Here is an 18237-nt window from a genome sequence, read left to right as displayed (position 1 = left end):
CGGAGCCACTTACTTCTTTTTCTTCTCTGCTTCCTTAAAACTGGAGGCCTCAGGCTCAGCTACCCTCCGGAAGGGGTCTTAAAACTACTGTTTTCTAAATGGCAAAGAGTTTCTATCACGTGCCCTGGTACTCGATTACACACAATCACTTAACGGCTCTCTGAGTCATCTCCCCAATTTCATTACAAACTCCTTAAAATTGAGGTCCCAAAGGATAATGTGTTTTTCTCCTCTTTCCCTTTGCCTTAAGATGGGTGGACGGGCAGTAGCTACCACATGATCGTAAATAAGACGACATCAGCGTTTATCTTCAACTTCAGTCTGCCCTACTGAATTCGGTTTTCCGTATTGCATTTACTTAAAAACCGAATTATTTTTAAGCCATGTAAGAGACATTCCTACCGAAAAGCAAATCATAAACTGTTACTGACTTCTTACATAACAAAAGGAATCAGGAATTATATTCAGTAAAACTGTATCTTATTTTTACACCATTTCATGAAAATGGAAATACTTCTTTTACACTGAAGAGAATGGGTCATCAGAAAAGAAAACGCTCTGTCAGATATAATCAGAAATTATGTATGGAATCAGATACATTTTCACTTAGGTCTCCCTTTTTGTGCTTTTAGGTCTTTGTTATTAGGCAGAAATAAGAAATAAGATTCTGCCCTCTTCTGGCTCCAAAAAAAATTTACCAAGGATTTTCATAAGAGCAGAGGAGCCTTGTTTTACTGAACAGTTAGTGACACATGCTGGATGGATTCGTTAGGTCTGGTGCAGGGGCAGCTGACCTAGTCTTTTTTTCCTCCTTGCTCTGCACAACTTCATGGCATTGTTTACACTGGCAATATGCTGACTGATTTTTATCCTTTTGCTAGAAGTAGAGTTGGAAAAGGGGATTTTGAAAATCACTTAAAATGTATTTCTAAGGTGGAAAGTGTCAAGTTTATATTCAGGAAAGATAGCGCTTCTGTTCTAATTTTGAGATAGATAGGTGGTCTCTGAAGGTAAAATGGTAAAACGAAAATCCTGACACCTGCGAACCGGGGCCTGTGAAAAGGGCTGAGACGCTGTGCAGGTCAGCCATCTTCTGCAAGTACCACAGAATCCACAGCTGTCAACACGGAAATAGTTGGGACACTTGTTTGTATCAAAAGAGGGGTTGAGAATGTCTAGCTGAATTCAAGTTCACAGGGAGACAAATGAACAGGCCACCAAATTAAATGGAAAAATGCAAAGATTGTCCCGATATATAGGCAGCAGCAGCAACCAGGCCGGGCAGTCAAGGTCACGCTGGGTAAGAGGGGGAACCAAAGACAGCACAGCCGTGGACAGGCCACGGAAACATGTAGTGAGTTTGGAAACAGAAGAAACTCGTTAATTAATATCTGCTTCAAGTCCAAAACAAAAAAAAAAAATTTTTTTTAACCGCAGTCTAATTCTTGTCCCCACCTTTTCTATGTATTCCCCTATTCTGCCTCTTAAATTAAGCATCTGTACTTCCCAAGAAAAACTCTTTCATGGTCCACTCATCCCCTCCTCTCATAAAGCTGAATTTCTTCTTGTTTTTAATTGTTTATCCTCAATCTGAAAACATTTGTAGATTTTCCTACCGCCATGTAAGATTTTTTCAACAGTGTTCTGAAGCCCTTGGGTTTTTTTTCTTTTTGCAATGCCAAACTTTTCAATAAGCGCCCGCCATTTGGCTTCTTCAAAGTGAGTGATTTCTTACCTGCCACACCCGTGGCCCTTCGCCCACCATTCTTCACTGGCCCTTCATGAGAGATGACCGCTACCTCCTCATTCTCGGAAAGCCTCCTCTGCCGGCACTGCACTAGACTCTGAATCTTTCTGGCCTCCTCTCTCTCCTTTTGTCCCTGAGGCTGTACGCCCCCCCCCCCCCCCCCCTGCCCGGGGACGCACTGCATCTGCATCTAAGGCGGGCACTTGATGCCACTACCTCCCCAATCTATATGTCTAGCCCTTTTCTCTCTTCCTACTATACTTCCCATTTTTAACCCCTCAGTCAACTGCTCCACTTCCATTCTTCTGCTAGCATCTCAAGTGTAGTATGTCCAGAACCATAGCGCTCTACAACTTCCACCTCCTCAAACGTTCTTCCTGAAAATTCTTCACTTCCATTAAGATCCATGAAGCCAATCTGATAAACGTGACAGTAATCTCTGACTTTTCTTAGCAGATGAAATACAAATTCTTTTTAACTTACTATCTAAGGTCTTCCCCCTCATAGAACCAAAAATTACATTTCCAGCATTCTCTTATCAGGCCTATTTTTATTTTGCATCTATGACGATAAGGATCAGGTTCTATTACCAAAATATGCGATAGTCTTTCTACCCTTTCTACTTTGCTCAAATACCTCTTTCTGGAGTATTCTCCCCAAACACATTCACCCATTAAGAGGTCATGTGTCCTTTAGGTTCCATAGCCAGTCTTACTTCTTAGTTACATTTCATGTGTTGATTTCGGTAGAAGTAGCTTTGTCTCTCCTTTACATTCATGGCGCTTAGTAAGACAAAGTTAGATGGTACCAGCCATCATCCTCCTTACCCTTTGATTACCTAAGTAAGTTTCCTGCCTCTCCGTATGACTGGTCACTTAGTTGACTCTATCCTGAACGTTTTTTAATCATTCAGAATAGCATTTAGCACAGTGTCAGAGAGCATGCACGTTGCTGGGTAATGAAAAATCAGTTCTATCCACCAGCATCCTGCCAGGAAACCAGAAATCACTCTAGGTTTTCAAAAGAGTTTAACTTACTACAGGCAACTGGTGATACCGGTCATGGAAAAGCAGAAATGCCAGAGGGACAGGGTGAGGCCCCCCAGTGATGAACAGCTGCAGCCGGTCCCTACCTCTCCCAGGTAGGAGGGACTATACAGGAAGTCCCCGGAGGACCAGTTCTTACTACCCAGAACGCAGAAACGGAGGTTGTCCAGGGAGCTAGAGCCACAGTGGGGATGGCCCAAGGCAAGCGGAGAGAAGGGCTGTCTGGTGGGAGAGGGAACCATAAAATACACCTACTACCTGAGAACATAAGGGAAGCACAGAGACAAAGACACACAGAAAGAACTACCCTGGCATTTTCCCACCTTCCATCCAGCAATCTTCTGATGGTGCTCCCTAGTGGCCTTTAACTTGGACAGATTATTTCCTTATTTTCTTTTGGAGGCTGTATCTTTTCAATAATGCCAAAAGAACATCTAATGAAAAGATGCGGTAAGAGCATGTACTGTCATACTTAGGTTGGCTTTTGGACCCTAGAACCAGAACATACCATCTGTTGGTGGTGAATCCCCAAAGAAGTAGAGGCAGGACCTAGCTTCCAACCACAGGAAGCAAGAGGATGGATGTCCCCTCTGGCAGGCTGCGAGGAGAGTGTGGGCTTGTGATGAATGCTCCCATTGGGGATGCTGAATCTACAGGGTAGTAATACACAGAGAGCATTCCCAATGGCAGGACTAGCACCAGAACTGGGGGATACAGAAATCCTGGGACGCAGCAGTGACAGCACCAACAGGCGCAAGAGAAGACGGTTTTGTGACAGGACACGCTGCGCTTCCCCCTGGTTCTTGCTCCTATTTTGAAACTTGTTCTGTAGCCTTCCTCAAAGTTTTGGGGGATTCCTTATTCCTACAATTCGTCACTTCTGTTGTCTGCAACCAACGACTCTGATCAGTATACGCTAGAACTGAGAAAACTGATAAAAGCCAAGAAATTCAAGTACTGACCATGTCAGGTGTCTAGAATTCTGTTCCGAGTTGACATCACAACACTACTACAGTGAAATGTTATTACATTTTATATTCAAATAATACTGACGTTATAAATTGATTATCAGAATTAAATTGCCATAATCTGACATAGGTACCTTTTCTAAGGTGAGGAGATTTATTTCAGACTGCAGACGGATTTCTGGTTTGTTGCTTTGCTGATCCTTGAACTGAAGAAACTCTTTTTCCAAAATCTTGTACTTATTTTCAGCATCACTAAGCTGTATTTAAAAAAGAAAAAGTAGAGCCATTAAAAAACACCTGTAGTATTGCTAAGCTCAATACTACAGAATTCAACAGTGTCATTTTTTCTTATGCTAAAACATGTTTATAGTAGAAAAATCTCTAAAGTATAACGAGGAAAATTAACATACAAAATCTTTTTAAGAATACGAAATTTGTTCTAGAACCAGTATCACGAGATGTGCCTTATAAAAATACAGATACTACAGAATTAGGATGTCACAATACTGTGCAGTATAAATATACCAGCTCATGACGGATGAAAACAAAAACTTATAGTGCAGTATTTATTTTTATTGGAAGCTGTAAGAACTTCATAATTCAAATATTATTACAACTTAAACTCATTTCAAGGTGATTTGGCCCAATCCCTTCATTTTTGTGACTAAGAAATTTGAAGGATGCAGAAGCTTACTGACGGCCCAGTGCCTAAGAGCCAGTCAGATCCAGATCCGCTCCCCTAGGCTAATGCTCTGATGAGAGCGGACGATACTTCCTTGAATTAAAAAAAGAGACCACCTTGACTCAAGTCTATATATAATTCCCCTTCAAACAGTTTCAGAACTACCAACTCCCCCAGCCAAAAAAACAGGATATATGACTACCAATCATTTGATAAACCCACATATCTTCTAAGACCTAAGACTTACCTGAATTTGAAATACCGAGAAAATATGTGACAGAAATGGAACTTATCAATAAATTATTTCATGACGGTAAATACAAATAATTCTAATTAGCATTTATCTAGCATTTTTAGGTAATGAGGTATTCTGTTACCTAAAAATTCTACGTAGGACTGAAGTTGACCTGTCTGAATATCCGAACTTTTATTTCTAAATTTGAATCAGAACCTTTCTCAAGCATCTGGCACATTTATTTCTGTTTTAAATGAAAGCTAACAGACTTCATATATGTTCTTTTCTCCACCATGCAGAGACATTATCATAAATAAATATCGTGGCTCCAAACAGGCTGTAGAGAAGTAGGCTATGAGGCATAAGGGGATCTTTTTGACTAAGTGGTCCACAAGCAACGTGGATTGAGTTGTGCGACCTATTTTCGTATACTAGAATACAGACACTTGATCACCTCACAATGACAGGTGTCTTTTCATCCTTTCTACCTGTCTAGTTAGTTAGAAGTGTGTGTTGAGTATGTGGAATGTGGTTCTGAGTCAGGGCCTAGAATGTTTTCTTTCATATGAACTGTGAAATGGTCCCAGGTATAGGGCTGAGCAATTTCAGCTCCCAGACACGTGGGCTGCCCCACAGCTCCTTCCCCACTCCCCGGCCAGGTTTCCCCAGGTCTCAGACCACGTTTTAGAGGAGTGCCTGGGGTAATCTTTCCAAAATATCAGTCTGTGCCACAAAGGTTCTTCCCACAAGGACGTAAGCTAATTACATCAGTCTGGGACAAGGTAGAGACGGGTTTTTTAAAAAGATCCCCTGGTGATTCTAATACATGTTAAAAGCCTTATTCTAGAAGGCTCATCTTCCTAAGAAGTGGGAAAAGGGAAGCACTACTGGTGAATCCCATCACAACCGCCCACTTTTACAACTCTTTCATATTTTAAATGAGATCTCCATAACAACAATCAAAGTCATCTTTACAATCACCTAAATAATGGGACTTTAACTGGCCCTGAACAGCTATGGAAACTATTCTTCCTGCCAGAATTTACCCAAGAGTTTGGAGACATTCACCAATCAGCGCTGAAATCTTTCAAGAAAGATCAGCTTAATTTTTAACAGCTTGATCCTTCTTTTTGTCAGCAAATATTTATTAAGCCCCAATTACGTTTGGAAGACTGGCTGGGCTTCAGGCATACAGATACAAACCAAAAGAATTTTATGGAGCTAATAATCTGACCTTGATCAAATTACCACGCTAATGAAAATAAAAACGAACTGCTAGAACATCTAACAAAAACTTGACCGAGACTTGGAGAACAGGGGTCAGGGAAGAGCTCTGGGGAAGTGATGCTTCGGCTGCGAACCCAAGGGTGAGTGTAGTTCGCGAGGCTCAGGAGAGGAGCGCACACCGAGACGCTACGGGGAAGGCGAGCACAGTCCGCCCCAGGACCGAAGGACACAGAGTGGCGGCAGAGCCTCCGGCAGAAGTGAAGGACAGGGAGAGCCAGTGAGAGAGGGAGGCTGGGTCCCCAACGATGCAGAGGTTTGTGGGGCAAGCCCATCACCCTCATCTTTATCCTCAGAGCAGTAAGAGGAGATTGGAGGGTATTAGTGGAGGGTGTTAGGATTCCCAAGTTTCAAAATTATCATGCTGGCTGTAACAGGACGCACAGAGCAGAGGGGTGTGTGACTGAAACGTGTGGACAGGAGCGTCAGGTTGGGTTTTTAATGCTTGTAAGAGATCCAAGTACAGAGGTCAAAGGGTGATTAGTTAGGCTGGGATATACATGCGAAAGTCCCCGAGGAGCACAGTGTGTCTGGGGGCACAGGCACAAGTAGGACTGTTCAGTACCAGCTACGGCCTGAGCTTGGAGGGAGGCCAACACTGAATGGCTAGAAAAAGGAAAAGAAGCCTGCAGAAACAGTAGAGGCAAAGCAGGAGAATGGTGGTGTGGAGGGTGAGGGAAGACGATATACAAACACCAGTGAGGAAGTAAGTGTGAGTCAGATGACAAGTGAAAGGGACATGGCCCTGGAGGCTGCGCTGACCCCTGGCGGGAGTGACGGGGCTGGGGAGTGGGAGAGGGATGGGGGCACAGCCCATTCGCTACCAAGGCTGGCTCATACCTGAGCTCGGTCCAATGACACATGAACCATGTACTGGGCACAACGAAACTCATCGGAAAAAAGATTTGGAGTGAAATTCAGTTCCTGCTCATGTGAATGACGGTAACGGAAGGAACATTATCCCACTGTAGTCTTTAGCTTTGATTTAGGAAAACAAAGTATATCTGAATCTCGGTGCGATCAGTACGATCAATAGTTCGAATGACGGTGTATTTCTCTCACTTTTCAGTGACTACGGCTAAGCTGTGAGTGCGCGGGCGCGAGCCCCACCTGCTGCTGTAGCCGGACCTTGTCGTCTTCCAGCTGTCTCATCCTCCGCCTTTCTAGTTCCACCTGATGGACACAGTCCTCTTTGGCCCTCCGGATAGAGTCCTGAAGTTCTTGCAGGTTCCGCTCACGTTCCAACTTCAGTTCCTTCCTTTCTCTTTGAACCTGACGACAAGTGCGTCTGTAAGAGGTTGGCCTGCCCCTGGCTACGTGACTCTGTTCAGTCGTCTGTTATCCTTGTATACAGTCAGTGTGTGGAATATTTACAAACTGATCTCCACAGCCTTTTCCATTATGAGAGGTAACGTTTAAACGTACTGAAATTCTACATTTTAATCTGTCCTCATTTAATTCTAATACAAAAAGTATATCCAAAACTCCACATATGACCTGCATAAATTCAACTGAAAAGGCTGTCGTCACTTAAAACTATTTGAATAAAACCCACTGTATTACCTAAGCAAGTTTCTTTTCTTCTTTAGAAATTTCTTATATTCTGAGGATGCCTGGGTGGCTCAGTTAAGCATCTGACTCCGTCTAAGATTCTCTCTTTCCCTCCCCCCTTGTTCACACACACGCTCTTTCTCAAATAAATAAATCTTTAAAAAAAATGGGGGGGGGTGCCTGGGTGGCTCAGTTGGTTAAGCAGCCAACTCTTGATTTCAGGGTGTAGCCTACTAAAAACAAAATTTCTTACATTCTGCCTAGTAACACAGGAGGTGACTGAGCCTTGGTATTAATGTTCGACCTTAAATATTTGTTTCCAAATCCATTTAGAAATTACAGAAAATCTATGGGGACAAAGTTGGAGAGAGATGTGGAGAAAATTTTTGAAAAACACCTGTGGTTAGGGAAGGGGCATATAAATTTAATGTGGGAGAAGTTCTAATTTTTTTGAAATGACTTTTGTAGCAATTTAAATCAACATTTAGGGTAAAACGTAATAAGACTTAACAAAATCGCTACCTAGGCGGAGCAGGAACAGAGGTTTTCATCCGTCCTTTGGCTCTAACCTTTAATGGGCAACAAAGATGGGTATTCCTTTCTTACTTCGGCCACTGAGCCTGGGCTACATTTTCTCTGTTCTCTAGGTAGTTCGACTATCCCTCCCTTCCCCATAATGGAAACTTAACCAAAAGTCTCTACCACTGTAGACATCAGCCAAAGCTGGAGGAGTAGCAGTTAACATTTCTAATAAATACTTCACTATCTGCTCTTCACATTCTGACCCACTACTGAACAGCACTTTTCTCCATCATGCCTACAAGACCGTTTCCATGAAATGGATTTTGTATAAGCATAAAGGAAAGATAAAATAACAGTATGTACCTAGGACACAGATTCTGGGAAATGAAGACGTACGATAGAGGAATACAGTTACCTCCGATTCTGCGAGGACAAGCTGCTGCTCTCGCTTCTCTAAGTCAATTAGGGTTTTTTGAAGTTTTCCTTCTAGAACAGTATATTCAGCCACCTAAAGTACAATAAAAGAAAAATTACCTTTTCCCCAAATTCAAACCATGAACAAAGTCGACGATGCATACACTGTAACTTACTGAAACACAAGATGTGCCAATAGGAAAATCACGAATTCCATCCACCAATTCAAAGCAGAAATTCATTCTAGTACTCTAAGGAAGGAAGCCCATCTAGCTTCTGCTTGGCTATGTCTAGTGACATTCGGTTTCCTGAGGAAGCTCCTTCTCCCACTGGACAATCAGACTGCTAGTAAAATCCTATGTTGAGTCAACATCTAGCTCCTTAAAATCTGCCTTGGTCAATACCCCGGTATTCCGCTGACGGCCCCTTCATCACTTACCCTCCTTCCCTAGAATAATCCTGGTGCTGGATCAGCTAGTCAGTTTCAAGTCCGTCCTCCTCCTGGTTCAGATCGGATTCCTTCCTGCAGTTCCAACAACTGACCTCCAGATTGCTTCTGAAGCCGCACTCCCTGCTTCAGTCCCAAGCCTAGCACCCTGGTTGCCTGGGCCTGCAGTCCTGCTCTGCTCTCTGACCCTGTGAGTCCCGTTCAGAATGAGAGGTCTGCTACCTCAGCCTACACAGCATGGAGGACTCTGACAGTTTCCTAGCTCTCATTTCTAACTGATCGTTTTCACTAGGACTTTCTGAACCAGTTTTTCTACCCTTACCAACTACTCTCCAGATCCCAGGCCCATCCACTCCTGAACCTTACTTGTACCCCTCCAAAGAAGAAAAAAAAATCTATCTTCACATATTTGAATCTGGTGATAACCATCATATATCCTCCTGGTTTTTTTTCTTCTCCAAGATAAACATGAGTTTTAGCTATTATTCACATATTATGATTTTCACATCATCTAATATCTCGGATTTAATCTAGACTCTAGGTTCTAGACTAAGTCTTTTAAAAAATGTGGTACCCAGATGTGATCTCACTACTTCAGAAGCCAAAGAATGTCCCTCGCCAGAGGCCAGAACAGCAAGTCCATTACCTTTGTCAGAAATCGCATGTGCTATTTCGGGCTCCTAATCACGCCATTTGCTATGTCACAGACATTCCCCCAAGGCTTTTGTTTTTAAATCTGGGACAACTATCCCCGCATACCTATTGTCCAAAAGACTGTCGTGTCAACAGAATTTGACATTTCTCCTTGTTGAGCTTCATTTCAGTGATTTAGGCCCAACATACCAACCAGTCGTGATCACTTACGTAAGAATTCTGTTAACTCTACCACCTATTTGGGGTTTATCTAAAAACAAAACAACTAAGTGTGCCCTACCTCCTTATAAAGTCGTGCAGAGATCGGGAAACAGGATGGTGAGTCAGAACTCCAATGTTCTGCCTCTGGCAGCGCAAATGCGTGCGTTCCTAAAGCCTTGTCTCCGGAGGTCTCCCTTCCTGCTACGTGACCTCCACGGATGCCCCGAACCACCTACCACCACGCATATGGAGAACTCCCAAATCCAGACTGCCACGTCAAAACCCCCTCCAGAGACTCCGACCTCTAAGCCCAAGGATCTGCTCCGTGTGGCAATACTCCCGATATCTCTCCAACTCAAACATGTATAAAAACGGGAATCCATCCTCACTTAAATAACAAATATCTATTTGAAACCTAGCAGGTGTAGGCAAAAGAAAGTCCTGTGATACCTATATTCTGAGGGAAGGCCGACTATAAACAAGGAAGTGGATACGTAATGCAATCCTAAGTAAATGCCAAGAGGAAAATAAGCAGAACGAGTGTCTAGTTAGTGGCTGGGAGCAAAGGAAGGGGGCCTATTTTGGAGATAATGATCAGAGAAGGCCCCACTCAGATTATCCTGAACCGAGACCAGAAAGTACTTCTAACAAAAGGACATTCTATAGATCCTGAGGTGGGGACGCGGCTTAGCAGGCTTAGCACGTCCGAGGAACTACAACAGGTTGGTAAGATCAGACGGTAGCAGAAGGCTGACAGCAGTGAGGTCACAGAGGAAGCTAGGAGAGAGATACACAGAGCTTGTAGGCCCTGGTCGAAAACGTGAGTTCTCTTCTATGTGCCACGAGGAGTATGGCAGGTTTTAGACAGACGAGTGCATCATCTGACTTCTGGTTTAAAAGCCTCACTCTTGGCTGATACGGATAGAACCAGCCACCGGGGTCAGGAAAGAGGAAGGGACACTGAGGGAAAAAGTGACAGAGAGACCGAAAGTCGTGAAGGAGGTGGCTGCAAGAGGTTCGTTTCCAGGACACATGTTCGATGTGGAGCCACGAAGAATTGCTATTAAACGAGATGTGGAATCAGAGAGTCAAGGAGAACTTGCCTCGGGGCCTGAGGAGCTGACTGAAAGGTACTGCCGCTTGTTAAGACGGGGAATCAACAGGAACAAATTTCTACAGGAGGGAGATACAGAGCTTGTTTTTAGACAGGGTACATTTGCGTCACTTCTGAGATAGTCAGTGGGCGGTGCCAACGGCCAAGTGCAGAGTCCAGAGAAGAGGCAGGAGATGCAAGTAGAGACATGTTATACATTATACATATATGTTATATATAATATGCATCCTCGTATTTAACTCGTATATGACAGTAAGAAAGTGGATCACAACACGTGAAGAAATGTAAAAACAGAAAAGAGATTCAAGGCCTGCGCCTTGGGGCACGCCAATAAACCCAGCAGGGGCTGAGGGGGGAGAAATGATCCAGCACGACAACTGGGAAGGGGAGAGCAGTGAGTTCAGTAGAACAGTACAAAGATTATGTATGGGAGGAGAGGTCAAGCAGAGACATGTTTTAGAAAGGAACGATCAAACTGGGTGAGGATGACGGAGGGTTGGTTGCAGATTGTTCTGGAGAGAGAATGAGCTGATTAGGGAAAGGAGGAGGAGTGGGGGGTAGCAATGAGTATCCTATAAGGCTTCCCATCTTAAACCTCCTTAACTCCCTTTAACTCCCATCCCCCTTTTCTCCACCACCTGATCGCCGCTCTGACTTTTCAGCCTTCGTCTTCTTTTATATGTATTATTGCCTGCCTGGTCTTCCTGACCTGAGCTTCACCCTCCTCCATCCTGTCCACTATACTTCCACCAGAAGGACTGTTCTAACAAGAAAACCCCATTTCCTTGTTCTCTTACGTAAAAGTCTTCATTAAAAAAATACGTTTCTCTAATTTCTACCTTACCCAAGCTGGGCTATCAGCTGAACCACAGAACATAAAAAATTATTCAAGTAATTATTTTCTCTGTCTTCTCTTAAAATGGCACACAACCTCTCCCAGCGTGGAAGCGTAGGATCGAGTTAATCCGTTAGCGACAGTGGACGCTGTCAGGCATTAGGGCTTAATTCTCTCAGGAAACCCTGGCTGAGAAAGTGTGCAGGATCAAGTCTAACCTCCTCAAAATGGAACAGGAGAGCATTTAATTCCATAAACCGCTCTATGCTTTATTTCTTGAGGCACACCCTTTCCTCCTTCTTCCCACATCAAACTACGTCCTTTTCTTAATGCCAAGCCTATTTCAAACTTCTTTGTTTGGAATGTCCCTCGAGGCCGCCTAGAAGTATCTACTAATCTTTATCAAAGTGAAAGCATAATCTTATCCATGAAAGCCTTCCTCATATTACTCCCTCATGTAGAACTGAGGTCTTCCTTCTTTGTGGGTGCACGCTAGCAATCTTTAGCTATCTGATGGGAAGTCACGTAAAAGACAGAATAAACATGATCTCAGCTATGCAGAAGGCAGGACAGGACCCAAGTACCAGACTCATATAGTAGTTTCGGACACATTCGTTAGTTAACAGTAACCGGGTTTAGCACATCAATCTGTACAACCAAGTCACTAGCAATACACTGCTTTCTGGAAATAAAGATTTGGTATATTTCACTTCCCCCCGCCAAGGCCCCTTCTCAGGTAACAAAATAATCCCTCCAAAATGGTCCCAAAAGATGACCAAAAAACATCAACTGATAGATTAATAAACCCAATCACCCACAACGATATATATCATTAGATGCCTATCATAAGCTTAAAATATTAATTTATAATTATGAAACACTAGTATCTTTGAGATCTGACTCTATGTAGTTTTATTTACTACAGATACTCCTTCACTACCACATCCTGAATTAGGGGGCTATTGGCTATTAGCATCTTTTGGGTAAGGCAAGATGGAAGCTCCTCACAAGAAGTAATGAGTTCCATTCTACTACTGACCAGTTACTTTGTGCCGAACAGCAGAAATAAAAAGAAATTTAAATGTCTGCATAATGTGCCACCAATATTACCCAGACTCCTTCAGGTAAACTTTCTAAATATTGAAGTTATACATTGTTTTGAAGAAAACAGGTAAAGTGGAAATAAGTCAACTTTGAAAAGGCTCCATACATTTTAGACCTAGAAATAGTACAGTGAGGTTCTCTGAGAACTTAGCTTGAAAAGGTTTCATCCTACTGAGAAAAAAATTGCTTTTTTTCTCCCCACAGACTCAATTTTACAGTAACTGTTATCAAGTTTTAGAAAACAGATCTCATCCTAGTTGGCCATATTCTTGCAAGACAGAGCACACGTTACACTGCATGACTTGTTACTCTCAAATGTATTTAGGTTGAAATAAAATGGCAACATCCAATGTACTTTTTGACATGACTAAGTCAAATAAACAGCTGAGCCGTATTTACTAGACAGGTATCATATTCCATTTTCTGAGCAGAGTTCTTATTAACTAGTCAGAAGCTGTCAATTCAAGCTGAAATGTAGGAGAAATTGTACATATTGGAAGTCAACTGAAAAGATAATAGCAAAATGACAACCAACCAAAAATCACTTCGACTTTTTTTTTCCCAACTCATTACACAAAAACTCTGTTTTGTTTTTTTTTTTCAATTGAAACTTCAATTAGGGCACAAGTTGGATTTGTCAAAATTATTAACTAAAAAATGTTTCAAGATTTGACTTTTGCAAACCTCAACCCCGGAAAACGCTTCAACAGCATTTAAAAAATGGTTCAACAATAAACTCATCTTGCCTCAGAAGCTAAATGAAAAATTCAAAAACTTTAAATATTTTATGGCTCACTCAAATTCAATTCATAAAGGAAACTTGAGAACTATAAATGCTACTTGATGTAAAAGTCACATTTAGTCCAACTACTATAAAGTTTAAGTACGTGTGAGGGCCTCTAATTTTTTAATTTTGGTTATTTGAGTATTTAAGAACAGACGCTTTGGAGAGGTCCTATTATATTTTTCTTTTATCTCACTGGTTTCTCACATTTTTAATGGTTGAGAATTAAGGGAGATAAAGTTGAAACAGTTACTTTAAAGTCAAAGGCCTGGGGGGCTTTGGCTCAGTCTACCCATACAAGACTAACTGCCCGCCCCCCCCCACACACAAATTCAACAACCCACACGAAACAAGTGCTTTCACACACTGGACAATGGGCCGCTCAGGACCATCATCCGTGACAGAGCAGAAACAAATGAGGCCCTACCAGGAACTCTAGAGGACTTCCCAGAGGCACTTTCCAGACTCTAGTTCAGAGAAGGGGGGGACCCAGCAGAACCTCGCAATCTGGCTGAGTTGAGGCAACAGACAGCAGACTGAAAAGGCTGAGGCAAGTCAAGTTCATGAGGAGAGGAGAGACACAGAGAGAGAGAGAGCACCAGAGACCTGCAGAGTAGTCCGCTCCAGTCTGAGGTGAAACCCCCTATGGCTGGGGCCTTTACCACTGGAAAGCTCTAGGATGAAGCATTCCCAGAGCTCAGACAGGCCTGAGAGGAGTGTGCATTCCTCCCTGTCCGAGGGGAGAGACCCTGTGACATACCAGGCATCTACATAATGCTACGGAGAGCAAGGCCACGGGATGTTTTCAACTCACCCTAGCCAAACTTTAAAGGATCAAACTCATCTCAAGTAACTTCACGTCACAACGAGATCCAGCAATTGACAATGTAAACTTCACAATTTCTGGTATCTAACCAAAAATTACCCATCGTACTAAGAAGAAAAATGTAACCTATAACAGGTGAAAAAGCAACAGAAAGAGATCTCAAAATGATAGAGATGTTGGAACTAGTAGATAACATATCACAAATATATTGCAGATAGTGAAAAATGCAGAGGAAGACACGAACATGATGAAAAGTAGAATATTAAAAAAAAAAAAAAGGAAAAAGCCCAAATGGTCCTTTCAGAGATGGAAAGTGCAGTATATGAAATGATAAATTATGCTCAATTGGATTCATGACAAAGTAGACCCTTAAGAAGAGACAGGCGAACCTGAAGTCACAGCAAAAAAAATTACCCAAAATGAAGCACTCAGAAGAAAAAAAAAAGACTTAAAAAGTAATTCACCTCTCACTGGGACAATGTCAAGCAGTCTAAGATACATGTACATTGCAATCTAAGCACAAGAGGACAAAGTGACACAGGGAAAAATTCTGAGCAGTAAAAACCCAAAACTGTTCCAAACTTGAGGAAACCCTATAATCAAGAAGCTCAAAGTCTCCAAGCAGGGTGAACACATGAACACACACACACACACACACACACACACACCCACCCACCCACAAGGCCCATCAAAATCATAATGCTGAAAACTAGTGATAAGGAAAAAAAATCTTAAAAGCAGTTCAAAGAAAAAAAGAGACATTACAGATGGAGGCCCAAGGTAAAAAGGCCAGGAGGTTTTTCATCAGAAACAACACAAGCCAAAATGCAAATGAAACAACTTTCAAGATTGAAACAAAAAAATTGTCACCAGAATTTCATACCCAGTGAAATATATTTATTTCACAACGAGAGGGAGAGAAACACTTCTTCACACAAAAGCTGACAGCATTTATTGCCGTCAGACCCATACTACAAGAAATGTCATGTAGTTGGCTCATGAAAAAAGACTACTGCCTCAGAGTTTGACCTCTTTAAAAAGTCTTTAAAGCAAAAATAAATTTTAGGGTAATACATGTAAAAGCAAAATCTACGATGGTAACAATACAAAGGACACGTGATGGACACATTCTGTTGTAAACTTCTGAAGCTGCACATGAAATGGTATAACGGCATTTGGAGGCATACTGTGGTAAATTAAAGCTGAGTATTTTAAAACTTGAAGCAACCACCAAAAAAAAAAAAAAAAAAAAAGCAAGAAAAAAAAAAAAAAAGGCAGTAAAACACAGATACAATAAGGCAATAGTAAAAATATAATGGGATCATATCAAAAGTCAATAAATCCAAAAAAAAAGAAGACCAAAAAAACCCACCAAAAAACAAAAAACTAAGATGGAACAAATGGAAAACCAAGAGCAAAACAGATTTAAACCCAGGCATACCAAAAATAAAAACCCAAAACAAAGAACAAGAACAAAAAAATCCCAAGCATGTCAATAACTACCCATTAAATATAAGTAGCTGAAGTCAGAGAAGAAAATAACTTTCAAGAATATTCTAGTCTGCACCCTGCTCCTATCTCTCGGTCGAGTATAGCAAACCATCCTGCCATTGTTGTCTTCTCCCATTTACAGGTACATCACTAATCACTAATAGGAAAGTTCAATTTCAACATTTGAAACAACTCTAATTTTCAGGGTTTTTGTTTTGCTCAAGAACTTGAGTGTTAATAGGTAAGTACTGAACTTTTGCTTTCTGGAGTAAGATCAGATGGTCTCATGTTATTTTTAAAGATGTCATTTATTCCAGAATTAAATTCTTAAAAAGAGCTTGTAAGTTTTTGATGCTCTTTTATTAACAAATTATAACATTTATATATACTTAAATGAGCTATATTCCTTGTTCATACAGAAGTAGGCTTTTTCCTACAGTATTCATTTTCGAAAGATAATACATTTGCAGGGTTCAATCGAAAAAGCACCAAACACCTTACAGAGAAAGGCCTTCCTCCTACTCCTGACGCATTCGTCCACTTGATCCAAGCCAGTGTACAACCACTGTACTGTGATAGTCCACAGATTTTCTTTAATGCATGTACAAGACACTATCAATATTTTTCCTTTCTGCCTTCGATTTCTATAGAAGTTATTACCTTTTTCTTCACAAGTGATTCTCTCTCTCGGTCCCTCTTCTTCCATTCCTCTGCAAGAGCCTGCATATGGGCCAATTCCTTCTGCTTCAGCTACAAGAGGAAGACAAATAGTCACAGAAAACATATCAGTATTTCAAACACACAAATCAGCTGTTCTCCGGTAAACAATACTGTTCACCGATATGTTCCTTTCAGAAATTCTCTTTTATTCTTAACCCGAACGAAGAGAAGGCCTGAGGGAAGGAATGCCCATATGAATATAAAGCTAATGTCAAGACTGCTTCTTTAACTCTCGTTTCAAGACAGATGATGGCTGGCTCCAGGAGGAGGATTGCTGGCTGCACAAGGGCCTGGAATTAAAACATTCAAGTTTTCATCTCTGACTTCCAACCTTCAGTCCTAATCTGCCCCAGAGTCATGGAGAAAGTTTAGGGGAATCCCTCTGCAGGGCTTCTGCCCAGCTGTCATTTATCGAGTATTTTCTAATTCTGTTTTCTGTAAGAGTAAAGCATCCTTGATATTCAGAAGGACTGGGTAGGGTACCCATGGAACAGAGAGAGAAAAGCCATAGGGAGAAGAAAGAAATGTAGTCGGTAGACAAAGGAACCTGATTTTCAAAAATGTCTTCTTGCATTTCTTTCCACATTTCCAGCTCCAGTGCTGCTTTGTATTCTAGGGTTTCTCGAGGCTCTATCTGGACTTCTGAAGGGCAAGGTGCTGGAGGAACGGAAGACGGCTTCTGTTGCACGGCAGGTAAACCCTGAGACATGAATGGAAACGAATTGAAACAAACACGCTCACACACGTGGCGCGTGAGATCCACTGTGAAGAGTCAGGTTTCACTTTCACTGATACTGACCTGAGATGAATCAGAGACAAGAATCTCCCGCATTTTTACTAGTCCATAATCTTCCAGAGTTACTGTGTAAGAAAGATCCATTATCCTGTTGTTTGACCTACAGATGAAATCAGAAATACTTAAAATTCACGGAAACCCATTTCTATTATTTTTCCCTTTATTTCCCCAATGCCATAGCAGCATGTGACCAAGTCACATTTCCTATAACCTGGCACTCTTGCTACTCCAACCGCAGTACGTGCTGTAGGCTTCAAGACCTTCCACACACAGGATCTTACTTGAGCACGAACGCTCACATTAGTACATACCCACATTTACTAAAAACTGACCTCTCACACTGTTGATGTGGAGAATCTTAAAATCTTAATGCCCATAGGTAATTACTGCCTAAGTTTCATTTCCTTCCTCTCCTCTGTTTTATGTATGTGCAGAGGGTCATGCACTCATCTATGTTAAGATCAAACCATTTTGTCCCTTTTTCTCCCATTTCCACCTGGACCACTTTTCTCATGTCATCAACATTAACTCAAAAAGTAAGTTTCAGGGGCGCCTGGGTGGCACAGCGGTTAAGCGTCTGCCTTCCCTCTCCCTCCCCCCCCTCGCTCGCTCTCTCTCAAACAAACAAACAAATAAAATATTAAAAAAAAAAAAAAAGTAAGTTTCAATGCCTGTAAAATATCCTAATGAATTTATATAGCCAAATTAAGGGGAAAAAACCAATTTCCCCAATCTTGATTATATATATTCTGAATTCTTATTCTACTTTTTTTCCTGGGATGAAGCACTTGTACATAAATCTTTTACTCGATGTG

General features: G+C 41.7%; 1 protein-coding gene across 3 annotated transcripts in view; it reads right to left on the bottom strand.

Moving 5' to 3' along the window:
- Nucleotides 1-18237, bottom strand: part of CEP120 (centrosomal protein 120) — a 73011-nt gene that overhangs the window by 19556 nt on the left and 35218 nt on the right. For 2 of the 3 annotated variants that reach the window (XM_040622537.1, XM_040622535.1), the window contains exons 13-18: nt 17426-17522; nt 17174-17326; nt 16567-16656; nt 8451-8543; nt 7073-7234; nt 3896-4018 (exon numbers count right to left, since the gene is read on the bottom strand). In XM_040622537.1, the coding sequence (XP_040478471.1) occupies nt 3896-4018; nt 7073-7234; nt 8451-8543; nt 16567-16656; nt 17174-17326; nt 17426-17522 (718 nt within the window). The remainder of the gene's footprint in view (nt 1-3895; nt 4019-7072; nt 7235-8450; nt 8544-16566; nt 16657-17173; nt 17327-17425; nt 17523-18237) is intronic. The other variant, XM_040622536.1, reaches the window with a different exon arrangement.

Source organism: Ursus maritimus, unplaced genomic scaffold, assembly GCF_017311325.1.
Source record: "Ursus maritimus isolate PB19 unplaced genomic scaffold, ASM1731132v1 scaffold_5, whole genome shotgun sequence".
Taxonomy (NCBI): domain Eukaryota; kingdom Metazoa; phylum Chordata; class Mammalia; order Carnivora; family Ursidae; genus Ursus; species Ursus maritimus.
The sequence above is the reverse complement of the archived record's forward strand: the minus strand, read 5'-3'. Positions and strand labels throughout refer to the sequence as shown.